Below are 16,914 nucleotides of genomic sequence, written 5' to 3'. Positions count from 1 at the left end.
TCCTGACTGCTTCTCTTGGGCTAGATTGGTAGAGGCCCTGCACATTATCTTGACAAGAATGGACGTTTCTGATTAACGTTTGGAGATATTAAGAGAACTGAGGAAATACTTTCATTTTCCATCCAGGGGGTTCATGTTGTGTAGACACTACACCAGTGTAAACTATTCGTGTTGAGTATGACCTTTTACTCAGCAGTAAAAGGCCACCATCATGTCCAGGGGCAGCCCAGACTCCCAGTGACAGCCAGACCTGGAAGGTTTGGTGGAGACAGACTACCACTTGCAGAAAAAGAGTCCATTATCTTGGAAGCCACTTGTGGACTCATTGCTGAAAGTAATTTCTCAGGGTTTATGCTCAAACCTTAGATGGTTCTTCCTGCCACTATGATTGAAGGGGCAAGGGATGGAGCCCAGCCGTCTTGGTCGGCAAATACCATCCGTCATGATGAGCCACTAACCCTGATGAGGCCCCCGATCGGGCTCTGGAATGATGACAGATGAGGCCACATACAGCAGTTAACGCCATCATTTGTAATCATTACTTTTTGGCCATTCAATAACCATCCCGTGAAATTATTTTCTGAATTTCCCACAGTAGAGAAAGGAACTGAGTTTACCTCCTATTTGTTTTTTGGAAGCATCTCAGCAGTTAAAAGTGCTCGAAGGGAACTTTCTATGGCCTCATCAGATCCAACTTCAGGACCCCTATTCCCTCGAACCACCTGCCCTGTGTGGTGATGACACGGCGTTGGACATGCCTGTTCTTTCCCTGACTGCCCAAAGGGAAAACCCTGGGTTCCTCTGTGGCTAATAGCTCTGTCGCTACTCTGGGATGTCCCAGGCACAAGGTGCAGAGTGATAGCATTCCCTGTCACTTCTCACAGCGTGACTCTGGCCACATCGCTCGGCCCGGAGCTTCATTTCCCAGCAGCACCGTGGTCATGCATGCCTGCAGAGAGCCAGCCGTTGTGCAGAGATGCCACTCATGGACGCTGAATCAGAGGGAGGAGAGGCTGAAGCCCTTGGACCACTTGCCTCTAACTGCTGGTACCCTCTTCTGCATACCCCAGTGGGCCATGTAAATATCATTTTCTCTGTGTGTCACGATGTATAAAAAGATTAGGTAGCATCTGATTTTCATTTTCCTTCTCTGTAAATTGGTATTATTTTTTATTATCTTATGGGACCATTGTGAAGCTCAAAGGCTTAAATGCCTATGAAGGGGATTTTAAGAGCTGCCATATATTCGTTGAGGGCCACTGGCCACCAAGAGGTAGGACTCTGCCTCCAGTTTACCTTCATTGGCTGTCCCTTCAAGATTGGGATGGAATTCCACTTTTTAAAAAAAATTCCACTTATTTTAAAATCTTTCCCATGCCATGAGATCAATATTTCACATCTATTACTTAGGTTCTAGCACTGACATCACATATTTGCTATAGTCCGTGGTTCTTGGAACTTCTTTAAGGCATTTGCAAGAGCAGAAGTTCCTTGCCTCTCTGCCCAGGGTGCTGAGAGTACACGCCAGGGTCCCTGTCCCCTGGGTCTCTCTGCATTCCCTGCTGCCATCTCTGCCCAGGCCAAGGCCTCACCTCCCTGCCAAAGACGGGCCTTTACTCCTTCTGAGCCTGTGTTGCCTTTGGCCGTAGTCCCCTGGGCCCTCTGGGCTGAGAGCCTCTCGAGAATCAATGGTTTTAGCATGTGTGCTTCAAGGTCTTAGCCCCCGCTAAGGTGTTGCCCACCCCCCTGCCCAGATGGTTCCAGAGAATAGCTCCTCTCAGCCCTGCAAACAGAGATCTCATGGGTGGAGCGAAAAATCTCTCCTGCCCTTCTCAACAGACCTTAAGCCAAATGTTCGAAGTGTGAAAACCAAGTGTGCGAAAACGGAGTTCCAGAATAACATGCCAGAAAGTGTCAACACTGGTTTCTGGGTGCTGAGGGTAGGAGTCAGACTTCTTCTCTTCCTTCGAACTTCCTGACTTTTTCAGATTTTCTATAGTGAAACTGAAAGTGTATTTTAAAATATATTTCTAATAGATGCACTCAAGATGTGCTTCGTGAAGGCAAATAGCAGCTCCGACATTCCTTCACACTTGCTGGCTCCAAATTACTGCCTTTGCTCTCTAGCCTGGCGGTTTGGAGGGGGTGGGAGCCGGGAGGGAGAGGGTGGAGGCAGCCATGTGGGCCATTGAATTTCCTCTTTTCCGACATTTCTCTGGCAGCTAATTCCAGGGTGCTCATCTGTATGGTGGCAGCATGACTTTCATGTTTTCCCCAAGGTGTTTTATGGCCTTTTTACAGTGGTACTTTGAATAACTTTTCTCGGTAACTTCCAAATGGTGAAAAATATCAGATGATTTCCCTTCTCCCTCTGCACTCCTCTTCTCTTTGTTTCTGCTCCCTCCTCATTGTTAGTCTCTTCACCATCTCTTCCCTCACCTTCCTCCCTCTCCTTTTCTCTTTCTTCCCGCTGCCCCCGCTTCTCTCTTCACCTAATATTTCAAGCAGAATAAAACTTGGTAGTGAGAAAGAAAGGCTTTGGTGGTGTTGGCCTGGGCCCTGTTGGGGGGAAAGCAAACACAGGTTCATCACCAGGAGCTAGAGGGCTGCAAGAGTGTCCCAGGGGACAGCCTTCATGCCTTCGCTTTTCCAGAAGGTATTAATTCAGTGCTCAGACCTGTAATGACTTGGTGTTGTCTTCATTGGAAGTCATCCTTAAGACCAGGGTTGGATTGTCTGAGAAACTGATGTTTGAGATGGGGGCCTAAAGTGGATGAGCAGAATTAGCCAGTTAAAGGGAGTGGGATGGGGAGGGAGGCCATACTGGGAAGGGGTCTGTTTGAGCCCAAGTGTGTCTTAGTCCAGAGTACCTGCTCCTTAGTCCCCACCAAGATGGGGGAGGCGTTGCTGAGGACCCCTGCCATAAGGACCAACCAGCAATGGCACAGTCCAACTCGGAACCTCTTGGAGATGATGTCAATTGTCCTGGAGAACAGGGACATTGAGTTACACACAGAAGTGAGACTGATCAGATCACAGATATCTGTAGCATCTTCTATAGGGTCAACCAGGAAGGTTACTTGGAATTGCCACAGAATGGCTCTCCTCCATTGTCAGGACTACTCTGTCCTCTTGATGATCCTTCTGCCTTTTTTCTGATGCTCAGCTTGTTGGCCAAGCTTCCTGTATGGAGAAAGCCTGGAATCCAGATGCCAGGGCCCAGCCTTTCCCTTTGGTGTATGGCAGTGTGCTTGGATTCTGTGGTCTAATCATCTGGGGTTTTCTCCTTAGCACGTCCTCCAGCAGACTGCCACCCTCTGACAAATTTCACGCTATGTGTCCTTCCCCTGGGTCCAGCCATAGCCCCATCTATGGGAAAGACATCAGGCCTAATGGTGGTCTCCATGGAAACGGTGCTGGCTGAGCTACAGGTCATGGAGAGCCAGCTTCCTAGACTGAAAGTATATGTTTCTAAGTGACCTTCCTGGTTGACCTGAGGTAAGCCTTGGCCTCAGTTAGGAAAATGTTCTAATCAGTCTGTCTTCTGTGTGTAACTCAACGTCCCTGTTCTCCCGGACAATCAACATCATCTCCAAGAGATTCCGAGTTGGACTGTGCCATCGCTGGTTGGTCCTTATGGCAGGAGTCCTCAGCAACACCTCCCTCATCTTGGAGGGGATAAGGAGCAGGTACTCTGGACTGAGACACACTTGGGCTCAAAAAGACCCCTTCCCAGTCTGGCCTCCTTCCCCATCCCACTCCCTTTAACTCTGTTCATCCACTTTAGGTCCCCAGCTCAAGCATCAGTTTCTTAGGCAATCCTACCCAGGCCTTAAGGCTGAAATCTAGTCTCTCTTTTATACCATCTCATAGGGCCATGTATCTCTCCTTCACAACACATGTCAATGTTGAGACATTACGGGATTTGTGAGGTGGTTGGACTGCTGTCTGCAGCCCCCACCCCCCAACTCTGAGCTCTTCAGCCTATAAGCTCCAAGAGGGTAATGCCTAATTCTGCTCACTAAGGCATCCTATCTGCCAAGGGCAGAGTTTGGCACATAATAGATACTCAATAAATATTCATTGAATGAATTAATCTTAGTTCCATTCTTTTCCACTCCAGGACCTTGGGCAAGTTACTTAACTTATGTAAGCATCAGGTCCCTCATTATAAATGAGGATAATAATCCCCCCATTCAGAAAATTGTAGGATTTACATGGGACAATGTTGTAAAGCACCAGTATGGGGCTGGCATGCCTAATAGGTATGTACATAAAGTACTGTTTTTTTTCCCTTAGTTTCTTTTTCATCCCAGAGTACTGAACAGACCAATAGTTTAAAGGTTTACAGAGCAAAAGTACCTGTCCCCCTATGTCTTTCCCCTCCTTCTTTCTTTATTACCTTCTCCTGTGATTGGGTGAGACACAGAATGAAGGGTCAGAAGATCAGGTTCTTGATTTTTTACGAGTGAGATGACCCTGGGTGAACCATTGGCCTTTCCTCTGTTTCAGCTTCCTCGGATATGTGATGGGAAGACATAGACAAATAGTCTTTAGAGCCCTGCCGGCTCTCACCCTGGGTTTCTGCACAGGGGTCAAGGGTAACACTGACCACAGTTGTTTGCAGTGCAAGATGAATGGAAGCCAAAAAGAAGTGCAGCATCAGAATAGGGAGAAGCAAATTAGGCTATTGGCCTATCTATTTTAATACAAGCTGAGTTTATTTTAGTAGTACAGGTGAAATATGTTTTAAAGTATGTCATTATGACAATGCCCCTTGGTAACAGCCCAAGGATTTCTAGTGTGTCTTTCTTCAAAAGAGCCTGAGGGCTTTGTACATACGTCTCATTAATTCTCAGAACGTCCCTAAAGTTGGATGGAAAAGCATGATGAGCTCTGTTTTATATGCAGAGAAACAAAGCTTCAAAAAGGTTAAGTAGCTTACCCAAGGTCGCACAGTAACATCACTGCTCCCAGAAACCTGGGTCTCTATTTAGCACACCAGCCTGTTCAGGCATTCTGCTTCCATTCTCTGGAAATGAGTCCAGCCATGGGTGAGAGGTCTTTGTTCTGAGAAATGGTATTTGAAGTGCAGTTTCCTGGAGGATAGACTCTTTCCTGAAATGAGAAGGTGACAACTAGATAAAGAGAGATTGAAAGGACTGGAAGTTAGTAGAAAGTGTTCTGCCCCTTTCCTTCCCCCATCCCAAGCATCCTCTCCCTGGACCAGCCAAGCCCCATCTCAAGGGCCAAGCACCAGACCTGGGGTGGTTGCCATGGAAACAGTGCAGGTGCAGCTTGAGGCCCTGGAGAGCTGGCTGTCCTGACTGAAGGTGTGTGTTTCTAGGTCACCTTCCTGGTTGACCTGAAGAGAATCTGTCATCCTCAGGAGAATGCTGCAGGCATCTGCAATCTGATCAATCTTTCTGCTGTGTTTAACTCAATGTCGTTGTTCTCTGGGGCAATCAACATCATCGGCAGGAGGTTGAGAGTGGCATTTCTGGTTAGTCCATATATCAGGGGTCCTCAGTCCTGTGTTCTATCCTGATACTGGCTATGCGACCTTGCGTAGGGCAGTTGTGTTTTCTGAGCCTGAGTCTTCTGATCTTTAAAAAAGGATAACTAACAGGACTGTTGTCAGGATGATGAAATGAACGACTCCAAAAGGCATCAGTGAGTCAGAAATCACAGTGATTGTGTAAGTAGTTAATATCCAGTCCTCTGGGGTCACCTGGGTGGCTCAGTTGGTTAAGCATCCGACTCTTGGTTTCTGCACATGTCTGTGATCTCAGGGTCATGAGACCGAGCCCCGTGTTGGGCTTCACACTCATGGAGTCTGTTTCTCTCCCTCTCCCTCTGCTCCTCCATTCACGCTTTCTCTCTCCCTCAAATAAATAAACATTTTTTAAAAAATTGACAAACGATCCTCTTCCTTTGCTGGAGCTCACCTCTTCTTATGAAAGGGGGCCATGACATAACCTCTTCAGAGGTTACCCTGGAAACTGTCCCTTCCCAGCTTGAAATATCAGGTCAAGAGAAGAGCCAGTTGTTCCTAGATAGTTTGTTGCTTCTGTTCAACCTACCCAGGGACTACTGGGCCCACTGGTTGGTCTTTGTCCCCACAGGCAACCCTCATTCCACAAACTCTTTCACGGATGGTCATGGTTTTCCAGGCTGCCTGGTCTTTGTGTCACTTGCGGTACATTAATTATGTAGTGCCTGGTGAAGCTTTCTGAGATCACAAGATGAAAGGCCTGGTGGCAGTTCAAAGTCTTCCTTTTGATTATTATTCTACTCAGTGTATTTTGGGGGGGAAGAAAATGGGCTTGGGATCACAGTGCAGTAAATTTCGTAAAGAGTAGAATACGAGCAAACCAAAGAAATGGACCTGGAACAGATAATCAGGTTGCCCTGTGAGGTTGGTGTGTGTGTGTGTGTGTGTGTGTGTGTGCGCGCGTGCGCGCACGCATGCGTGAAAAATCAGGCTATCTGGAGAACAATACCCTCTCTGTTGCTCTTGTGGGTTGTACAAATGCCAGTTGGTCTTCCCCTGTTACCAAAAGCCAGTGAGTCCACCCTGAAGAGACAGGTAGGACCAGGGACTAACTATACTTGGAACAGAGATTGCAGGACAAGAGAAGATACTCTGGGGCTCACAGGCCAGTCATGAGCACTTGCTTGGGGCACTGAGGTCATCTCTAGATAGGTCAAAATGTAGCAGCTTAGAACACAAATTCTGAAGTGCCATCATTATCTGGCTTTGGCCGTGAATTAGGAGTCAGTGGTGGGTGGCTTACATAATCATGGTATCGGAACTGATTGTGAGCTACCTGGGGTCTATGCCCCTTATTTGACCCTAATCTTGACCCTAGAAAGAATGTTCTCCATAAGACTAAACAACAGCCCTTTTGAGTTTTCCCTAATTTCTTCTAAATCTGTGAGCTTGAGATCTGTGAGAGAAAATAACATATTATCCTCTGTTGTCATGGGCAATGAAGGAAGTTTGAACAACATTTGATAAAGGATGTAAACGTCACTATCCTGAATGGCAATAAGTCTTGGTGGTCAATGAGGCAGGAGGGACCAGTTGAGTTTTTTTTTTTTTTAAGATTTTATTTACTTATTTGAGAGAGAGCGAGAGAGTGTGCATGAGCAGGGGGAAGGGGCAGAGGGATAGGAAGAAGCAGACTCCCTGCTGAGCAGAAAGCCCAACATGGGGTTTGGTCCCAGAACCCCAAAATCATGACCTGAGCTGAAGGCGGACGCCTACCCGACTGAGCCACCCAGGTGCCCCTCAGCTGAGTTTGTGTTAGTCCTTTCTGAATCCCAGCTCAACTGCTTTGATGGGGCCCGAGCTCAGGGAAGATGGGGACCCTTGGAGAGGGAGAGATTTGGCTTGGATCTTTAAGGAAGGGCAGGGTTTAGGAAAGACTGGGTAAGAAAAGATGTTCTAGGGAAAGATCAGGTTAGGCAGAAGCTTGAAGACATGTGTCCTAGAGACCATAGAATGCAAAAGGATAGAGTGGGAAATAGGGCCAAGAAAGTACATAGTAGCAGAAGCATGAAGCTTCAACTTTACACGTCTTAGTCATTTTTTTAAAAATTTTTTATTTTTTTCAGCATAACAGTATTCATTATTTTTGTACCACACCCAGTGCTCCATGCAATCCGTGCCCTCTACAATACCCACCACCTGGTGCCCCCAACCTCCCACCCCCCACCCCTTCAAAATTCTCAGATCGTTTTTCAGAGTCCATAGTCTCTCATGGTTCACCTCCCCTTCCAATTTCCCTCAACTCCCTTCTCCTCTCCATCTCCCCTTGTCCTCCATGCTATTTGACGTCTTAGTCATTTTTGCAGAAACCCCTTTGTGGTGCCCTTTTTGGTGTGGGGGTAGTATACCCTGCAGGTAACCATCTCCCCAAGGGCAGGGACCAGCCTCATAATTTCCTTTATATTCCCTTAATATTCCTTAATGCCTGCTTTTCCCAACTGATGAATGTGGTTCACTGCTGAGTGAACTCAGCAGTTATACACGGATCCTTTTGGGGTTGGGGAGAGACAAAACACATGTGTTGAAACTCTGGCTTTCAGTAGTACAAGAGACTATTAGGGGAGATAATTTTTGCTTCAGGACCTGAGCTGCGAAGAAGGAACTCGAAGCTTCCTGGCAGGGAGAGGGTGGAGCCTGGAGAAGGACAAGGTGGAGTGGGGGCTGCTGAGTTCCATTCACGTTCCACCCTGACGCTAATAGCCCCGTCTCTGAAAGAGCCAGCTGGAAGGAAATGTGAAAGCAAACTGTGGCGAATCAGCTATGTGTGAGCTGGAGAGGACCTTCGTGAACAGCTGATTCAACCCCTTGATTTTCCAGGCCCGGCGAAGGTGTGGGAGGTCTGCATGTTCAGGACAAAGGACACATCTGCACATCTCTCTCTGTCTATTCTCTGAAAATCACATCTCTGTTGTTCAGGCTCGATGAACCACCTGTTACAACTCCACCGTCACCACTGACTCCAGGAGACATGCAAACGCACTGGGAGGGTTTCTTTGGCTGAGCAGGTGCGGGCGCAGCCCGGTGCATGCGGACTGTGCTCCCTCGGGCGGCCTGCCCCATGCGCCTGGCCTTGCTGGGTCTGCTCGCCACCCCCATTCGATGTCAGGACCACGATTCACTTGACCACATTAAGCTTTGCTTTGTGTGACACAAAATCATTGTAAAAGAATGCATTATTAAGTGTGTTTTCGAATAAGGGAGGAATGCTAGCAGCCTGTCACTGATTGTTTTATTGTCGGAAGGAAAATAAATAAGTAGAGCGCGTATGAGGCAAGGCAGGAACGGTTCCAAGAAGTGTTTAGAATAGAAGCATTTTTACATTTTATTGATGTCGGTTTGTAAAACATGCTTGCTAGGGAACCCAGGGCATTTATATAAATAACCATCACACACAAATAGCTCTTTATTATTTATACTGAGGTGAGTATGATGTATTTACCATATTATGTACATTGGCTTAGGAATAAATAGACACACAGTGAGACGTGTAAAATACAGACTGGAAATAAAGATATTGGCCGTTGGCTGGATCTGGAGTAGTAGAGTTTGTGGACAGTTGGTAGGGTTAATAATTAACTGGTGAAGAATACAGAAACAGCTCTCTGGGAGCCCTTTCAGTTTCTGGACATTATATCTGAGATTCCCGGACATAGAAAGGGAACCAAGATGCCCGTTCATTTTGGATTCTGAAACGGAGATAGAGGCGTGAAACTTCCAGAGTGGCATAAGTGATATTTAAAGAGTAGATCATGCCCACATTAGCTCATCTGGCCCTTACAAACCCCTGAGGGTTGGTAGAACATACATTATTCTTGGTCTTATCATTTTGGGAATGTGGAGTTTCCAGAGTATGTGATTAGCATGAAGGCCAGTAGCTAGTGAGCGTCAGAGTTAGCACTTTTCTCCAAGGCTCTGGTTTCATGCATTTATTTCTTTTTTTTTTTTTAATCTATTTATTTGACAGACAGAGATCACAAGTTGGCAGAGAGGCAGGCAGAGAAAGAGAGGGGGAAGCAGGCTCCCCGTCGAGCAGAGAACCTGATGCGGGGCTCTATCCCAGGACCCTGAGATCATGACCTGAGCCGAAGGCAGAGGCTTTAACCCACTGAGCCACCCAGGTGCCCCTCTGGTTTCATGCATTTAACAAGTATTTACTAAGTGCTTCCTATGTGCCTGGCATGGGGATATATCCGTACCTAGGGGAGGAGACACACAATAAACAAGTAGATGTAACTGTAAGAAATGCTAACTGAAGATCAAGGGGATAGCGAGTGGTTTACAGGGACTGCTGTTTCTGGCAGGTTGATCTGAAAGATATTTCTGAGGAGGTGACCTTTGGGCAGACACCTGGGTGGATAGCGGGAATGGCCATGTGCCTCTGGGAAGGAGGAGCTTTCCAGACGGAGAGAACCACCCATGCAAAGGCCCTGAGGTGGGGGTTTGCTTGGTGAGTTTGAGGGTTGGCAAGGAGGCCTGTAAGACTGGAGCTCCACAGGCAAGGGGAAACATGGCTGGAAATGAGGTCAGAGAGAGAACCAGGGGCCAGATCATGAGGGGCTGTCAAGGACTAAGCCACAACGACATAGGCCATGTGAAAGCCATTTCAGGGCTGAAGGGACAGTCTAAGTGCTGTGTGGGAAACACCCCAAGAGTGAAAAAATCGTAGAAGCAGGAGGCCAGTTGGGAGTGTGTTCAGCAGTCTTCAGGCTTCGGGCCGAGAGGCGACGGGAGAGAAATGGAAAGGACAGAATTCAGGGAAAGCCAGCGAGATCTGCTGATGAATTGATGTCAGGGTGGGAAAAGAAAGAAGTCAAGGATTCCTCCTAGTTTTGCCCTAAGCAACCGGAAGAGTTTTATCATCACTTTGTGAAACGGGAACACCTGAGTTTAAGTGAGACAAGTGTGTCATTTTGCACATGTTAAGTTTGAGATACTTATCAGGCAATAAAATGGTGATTTCAAACTGGCAGTTGGTGATATATGTTGCTGTTTAGGGAAGTTGGGCCAGGAGCTATACATTTAGTAGCCTTAGTATACAGGTGGTATTTGAAGGCATGAAACTGGTTGAGATCCCTTTGAGAGTGAGTTTAAATGGAGAAGAGAAAAGGCCCAAGCTCCCCAAATTTCAACAACTGTCAAATAATAAAACAATGATACCCCTATCCCCTGACCACCAGTGTTTTTTAAAAATGTTGAGCATATTTATTTGTCACACAAGGAGAAATTCACTGAGGAGTTCTCTAAGGAAGAAAAGTCAGTTTCTAAAGCTTTAGGAACAGGGGTCTATGGTGGTCATGCCAAGTCAGAATTAGAAACCAGCACTCTGGATAGGAGAGAATGAGTTTATAAGTGGGCAAGTGCTGGGCTAAAACAGATTCCTTGTTTATTGGCCAAAAGCCTCCAGTGAGATCCAGGAATGGTCTCGTGTCCTGGGGTCGTGTGAAATTCAATAGTCCTCAGTCACTGCCAGCTGGGTAAAACCACTGCAATGAAATTCAGTATTCAGCATGAAATCTCCCAAAGGGTTGCTGCTGGAAAGTTCAGAGTTGTTGTGGGGTATTTTGGTGGGGGAGTGGTTTGGACAGTCTTACCTGTAGCCAACCAATAACGCCCTCGGCCCAGAGTCCGTTTCCATACTTTTCGCTCCTCCAGTGGTCTCAGCCATCACGGGCCAGCCTCACTTGGGCACCTGGAAGCTTCTTGCTCCTGCTGTCCCCTCTCCTTTCCTTGCCACCCCACTTCCCAGGGTCCAAGACGCACTCTTCTTGGCGAGCGGGACTTATCTCACCCCTTCACCCCATGCATATGTGCTGACGAAGCCCCTTTCACTCTGCACCCTAACATGTCCAAAGGGAAGCCCCCAAAACCAAGCCATTCTCTTGCTTCAGTGGATTGCGTCTCATGGCATCTGTGCTTCTGTGCACCACCGAGGGTGAGGACGGGGGCTGAGTGAGGGCGTAAAGGAGATAGAGATCCTCTTCCCTGCATGTGTTAGCTTCAGAGGTACTTTCTCCTTTATATTTCCAGTTTATGCATGTTCTTTGCACTTTGGCTAGAACTCGTGTGTATCTCATGCTTCTGATACTGGCAAAAACAACTTCATCTATGTGGGCTGTGTTTTTCTTGGTTTTTACTTTTTCCAGTGGGGAGGCCCGTCCTTCTGGTTGCCACCCCCCACTCCCTGCCATGCCAGAAATTACTACCTGTCTCCCTCTGGGAACCAGGGAAACCCAGATTCCAGGCAAGAATCCTAGGAGTTCCTGTAAGGGCAGCATCCGTATTTCTGTGTTTTCTCCACTATTCCTCTCTGAAGATGCCCACCAATTTATTGGCATTTTGGGATAGAAGATGCTTTAGCTTATTTTAGGGATGACCCACAGTGATGCCTGTGGCTCCTTGCTGGGCCATGACTCAGCCCTCAGAGCCCTTGCTTTTGAATGATTTCAGATATTTTTTTCTCCCTCAATATATAACCTGGCCCTTATCTGTATTGGATGTCATCTGCCACCTGTGCCCACGCATGGATCCATAAGTGCTTCTTGAAGTTGAGCATGCTCCATTTGGTGCTTCTCATCCAGGAGGAAGTTAGTACTATTCCCAGACGGTGTGGTTAAGAAAAATGACCTCAACTGGAAGCAGGGAAACACTGCCTAGGCTTGATCTTCCTCGTGCTTCAAAACTACTTAAAACTTGAGCTATGTCGATGACTCAGAACTAGAGATGCAAATTGCTATTCACACAGAGGTCATTGCAGGGTTTGGCTGCAAATGTCGTGAGTTCAGAGAGCCCCCACACTGTTGCCCGGTTCTGGAGCATGCTCAGTCGTGACCCCGGACCTTAGCCATTGCCCCCTGGGGATCCGAAGCTCAGTAGAGAGCTGCAGGACCCCCTACACTGGTTTGTGGGGGCTCAGAAGGGTGGTGGAAAGAACATGGGCTGTAGCATTGGGCTAACCTAGTCTGTTGACTCTGGTCTCCTGCCTACTGGCCCTGTGGCCCCAGTCCAGGAGTCTAACTTCCCTCAGCCTTGGTTTCCTTGGCTGCAAAATGAGGACCTGTAATAGTACCATTCACAAGGTTGTTGGGAGATGTGTTTAAAGTGCTTATTAGCATAGTGCCTGGTCCATATGTGTTCAGTTCATATTATAAATTTTAAGTCTAATAAACCCAAGTTCTGCCCCCAAGTAGACCTGTGTGGTTCTGGGCCTGATGTCTCTCTGCCCCACTGCCCATCTACAAAACAGAGCTGACACAAGGGTGACATGAGATAGCTTCTCTCTGAAATTATCAGCAGAGTCCCTGACCCCTTTCAGCCCATGTCCTCTGAATCATATGTAGAAAATGTTACCAGAAAGATGGATCTGGGTACCAATCAACTCAGTTCTGATTTCTTTAGATTAGTGGGAGGAAAAGAGTCAAAAACCCTTCCTAGGCACTCAGGAACCAGCACTTCCAACTGCAGTCTTTGGAAGGCATAGATCAGGATGTCTCCTTCAGGAAGGTGACTGTAGCATGCCCATCCTGGTCTAGGTGCAGGGGTGTGTGATCCCAAGTGAGGCACCAGCAGACAAAACCGTGGAGAAACCTGGAGAGGCAAGGCTGCCCTGGCCACCCAGAACAGTTATTTCCCTAAAGCATATGAAGAGGGATTGAGACTCACAAGGGGGTAGGGCCCGGAGGAGATGCTGTGGGAGGGGATCTGGAAGAAACTACAAAGCAGACAGGCTGGAAAAAGGTTTCTACTGCTGTTTCCTGCTCTTCTTTCTCTTCTTCCTCCTCGTTTTCTTCACCAAGTCCCTCCTGAAGGTGGCTTAAGAGTTATGTTTGAGGGGCTCCTGGGTGGCTCAGTGGGTTAAACCTCTGCCTTGGGCTCAGGTCATGATCTCAGGGTCCTGGGATCAAGCCCCGCATCGGGCTCTCTGCTCCACGGGGAGACTGCTTCCTCCTCTTTCTGCCTGCCTCTCTGCCTACTTGTGATCTCTGTCTGTCAAATAAATAAATAAAATCTTAAAAAAAAAAGAGTTATGTTTGAGTAGCAAACAAGCCCGCCCACGGTGGAGTGTGGAGTGTGGCTTTTTGATACTAGGCAGACCAGGATTCAGCTCCTGATTCCATCATTTGCTCTGCTGAGCCTCAGTTGTTGCATCTGTACAATGGGGTGATAATGCTTGTCTCAGAGAGCCAATGTGAATCTCATGTGGGACTATGCAGATTAAGAGCCCAGCAAGAGCGCCAGGCCCATGGAAGCTACAGAGGAATAGATATTCACCTTCCTTCACTTTCCCCCACACTCACTCTTGCTGCACATCTGTCTACGGAACAGGGCTGATTCTCAACTTTAACAGAAAAGCTCTTTCTTCTCCAACGGGAGAAGCTTTGCCTGCCGTGAACATTAGCAAATAGGGATTGAGTTGGGGATTTCCTGGGAAGAGCTGCCTAAGAGCATGTAACCTGTGTTCATTTGATTTGTAGATATATCATAATTACTTTTCGCCACACAAAACCCACTTGAGGTACTGTTAAGCAAAGGAATGATGCTGCTTTTGCTCCTTTTCTCTCAACCCTTCTTTCTCTCATGCAAATCAGACCGCTAATCCTTCATGGCTGCCTGGACTGTTGGCTGGGGGAAAACCCATCACCTAGCTTTTTTTGTCCCTGAATATAACATAATTGTCAAAATCTCATAACTTCTGAGTGCAATTTCAACCCTCTCGTTGGTAAGGGAATAATAACCCAAGCAAACAGCATTAGATGAAGTAACGATTCTGAACATAAAATAGAGTGGAGGCATTATCTGGACAAGATGAATGGAGTTCTCTATGAAGTTGTACAAATTCTTATAGGAAGAATAGACTTTGAAAAGAGCCATTAGACCAAGCCATTAAGTAGCCTGGCTTCTAGTTCATCTCCCAGAGCTGTTTGTCAGGGTGTTGGTCACAAGATTCAGACTTCTTAGATTTGGCTGCCTTGGTAGAAAATGTGTGCTGAGGTGCTGAGGTCAATTCGGTCTATTAGGGACTCAGTCTTTCTCCCTGCCACCACCCTTCCCCCCCGATTTTCCAGTGGATGATGTGAAAGTCCTTACACACTCTCTCCTAGAAGCCATATAAGTGACAGAAGACACACTTCAAGCACACGAGTCATTGTTCTCTCTGTTTTCATGTCCAGGTCACAGCTCCTTGGAGTCACCAACAAGCCTGTCTTCTCCTCCTCCTGCTCCTTTTGCATGGAATCTGACATGGATAATGAAAGACTCTTTCCCTTTCCTGTCTCATCGTAGTCGATATGGTAAGTGTATCTTTCACAGTTATTGGTGATGTACAATCACCAGCTCATAATTAAGGGAACTGTGAGTTTTAGTGTCCTCCATCTTCCTCCACTGGTGCACATTCCAGCCAGGCCTGGCCTCTCCAGACCCACAGTGGCTTTCTTTATCATAGAGAATGCCAACAGTTTTGTTGCTACTATATCCCAACCCCCAGCCTTTATGGTGTATAGTGTTCCTGACACCCCTGACTAATCACGAGACACCATACTTATCTGTGTTTTGACTGTGGTTTCTCGATACAGGGTTCTGACTCAAGCATGTTTCTGTTGTTCTGGAGGTCACCAGTCTTCCAGGGTCCCTCAAGCAACTCCTTTACATTTGGGTAACTCTTTAAAGGTACTTGGACATGTTCCTAGAGATTAGCTCAGCTCATGTGCTTCTGCAATCACCTCGAAAGTAAGGAGGCCAGGTCTCATTCCATTTTCACAGATGTAGAAACTGAGCTTAATAAGATGGCACAGACTGGATTCTCTAACTACAAAACCAGAATTCTTCCCTTCCATTCAGATTTGCTCCCAGGAGGCCACCTACTCAACCTGCTACGTCCTGGTCTAGGAGCCATTAGGAGGCCATATTTATATGATGTCGGATTTCCTCATTCTCTGTGCTAATGCCTAACATTCTAACAGCTCCTAGAAGCTGGGCCTCTGCAGAGGAAAGAGCAGGTTTGGAAAAGAGTTGGTGTATTTTCAGGTGGACATTTCTTTTCTCCTGAACGTCACTAGAGTGAATCCCATGAGGGTAGGCACTAAGATGTGTTTGTTTCCCCACTTTATCGTATCACATAGAAGACACTCATAAAGACTTGTGCATGATGAACGAATACAAAAGGCTTCCAGGGATGGAACGTACTCATGAAGTCTGATTCAATTAAGTATTTATGAACCTGGTATAGCACTAAGTTCTAGATTCCCTTCTGGGCATATTTACCTATTCCTGACATTCAGTCTCTGCCAATGGACCCAAGCTTTTAAAAATGAACCTAACAGGAATCTTCCCACTCACAGCAATCCCTCATGCATAAATGTAGCCAGACTGGTTCATGTTAACTGTACCTTTCATTTCAAACTTAAAAAAATAAATGCATCCAAAGCCCTAGGGCAGTAGAGGATTACTCTCTGCTGGGATGTTTCCTGCTGCTTCTAAGCCTCCCTAGTGGGAGAGGAAGATCAGTAGTTGTCAGAAGATCCCAGATAAGAATTACTTCTTGATTTTATTTAAGCCAGACATTGAGTGTCATTTTGTGATAAGGGCAAGTGTCTATAAATAATTGAAATCTGGGGCTTTGTATCGTTATTGCTTTGTAACCAGATTTGTGATACAACCAGTCTTTGGATAACATTTTGAATTCGCTCTCAAAGTCATTCAGTATCTCCACAGGATGACAACTTTTATAAAATGCAGAATGTCCAAAAAAAGGCAGGTCTCCCTCCCTCCTGTGTGACACAGAGAGCATTGCATCCCTCCTCTGTGGAACATCCAGAAGGAGGTTGAATGTCGAAAGGAGAAAGCCACGGGAGTTTGTTAAGTGGCTGTCTCCTGGGGCTTGGCCCTGGTACACCTACTTGCTCTCGCTGGGCCTCACCCTTCTTGCCTGTAAAATGAGGCAGCGTGGCATGCTGCCTTGGGGCAAAAGTGGAGATCAGGGGTATTCCCAGCGTCCTTTTCAAATTCTCCTTGTGGCCTAGAGTTCTCACGAATTGCCTTCTAGGCTGAGGAGAGCCCAGTGTGTGTGACCATCGGCCACACATTGCCCAAATGCTGGATAAAGATGCCAAAGGCAATACCGTCATTGCCGTTGAGTCACCGGGTGGGAAGAACTGATTTGGCCTTGGTGACTCCTTGATTGAGGGTAAGGGACTTCAGAGCCTTTTATCTTATTATACTTAATTCAGTGGAGACCTGGCTGCCTCCCCCGTCACCTCTGTGTGCCTGGTCCAGTGCTAGAGAACGGAGGGGATACAAATACGTACATAGGTAAGACTTACTTCTGCTCTCTCAGGGCTCAGAGGCCAGAGAAATAACTCCGTAGG

At 46.9% G+C, this 16,914-nt stretch overlaps 1 protein-coding gene across 1 annotated transcript in view; it reads left to right on the top strand.

The window, feature by feature from the left end:
• The window catches only part of ALK (ALK receptor tyrosine kinase), a 676,514-nt gene that overhangs the window by 181,844 nt on the left and 477,756 nt on the right, over positions 1-16,914 (top strand). The window contains exon 2 of the mRNA XM_047745310.1: positions 14,722-14,841. Within this exon, the coding sequence (XP_047601266.1) occupies positions 14,722-14,841 (120 nt within the window). The remainder of the gene's footprint in view (positions 1-14,721; positions 14,842-16,914) is intronic.

The sequence above is a fragment of the Lutra lutra genome, chromosome 9 (genome assembly GCF_902655055.1).
Source record: "Lutra lutra chromosome 9, mLutLut1.2, whole genome shotgun sequence".
NCBI classification, from domain to species: Eukaryota; Metazoa; Chordata; class Mammalia; order Carnivora; family Mustelidae; genus Lutra; species Lutra lutra.
This window is presented reverse-complemented; position numbering and strand designations above follow the sequence as displayed.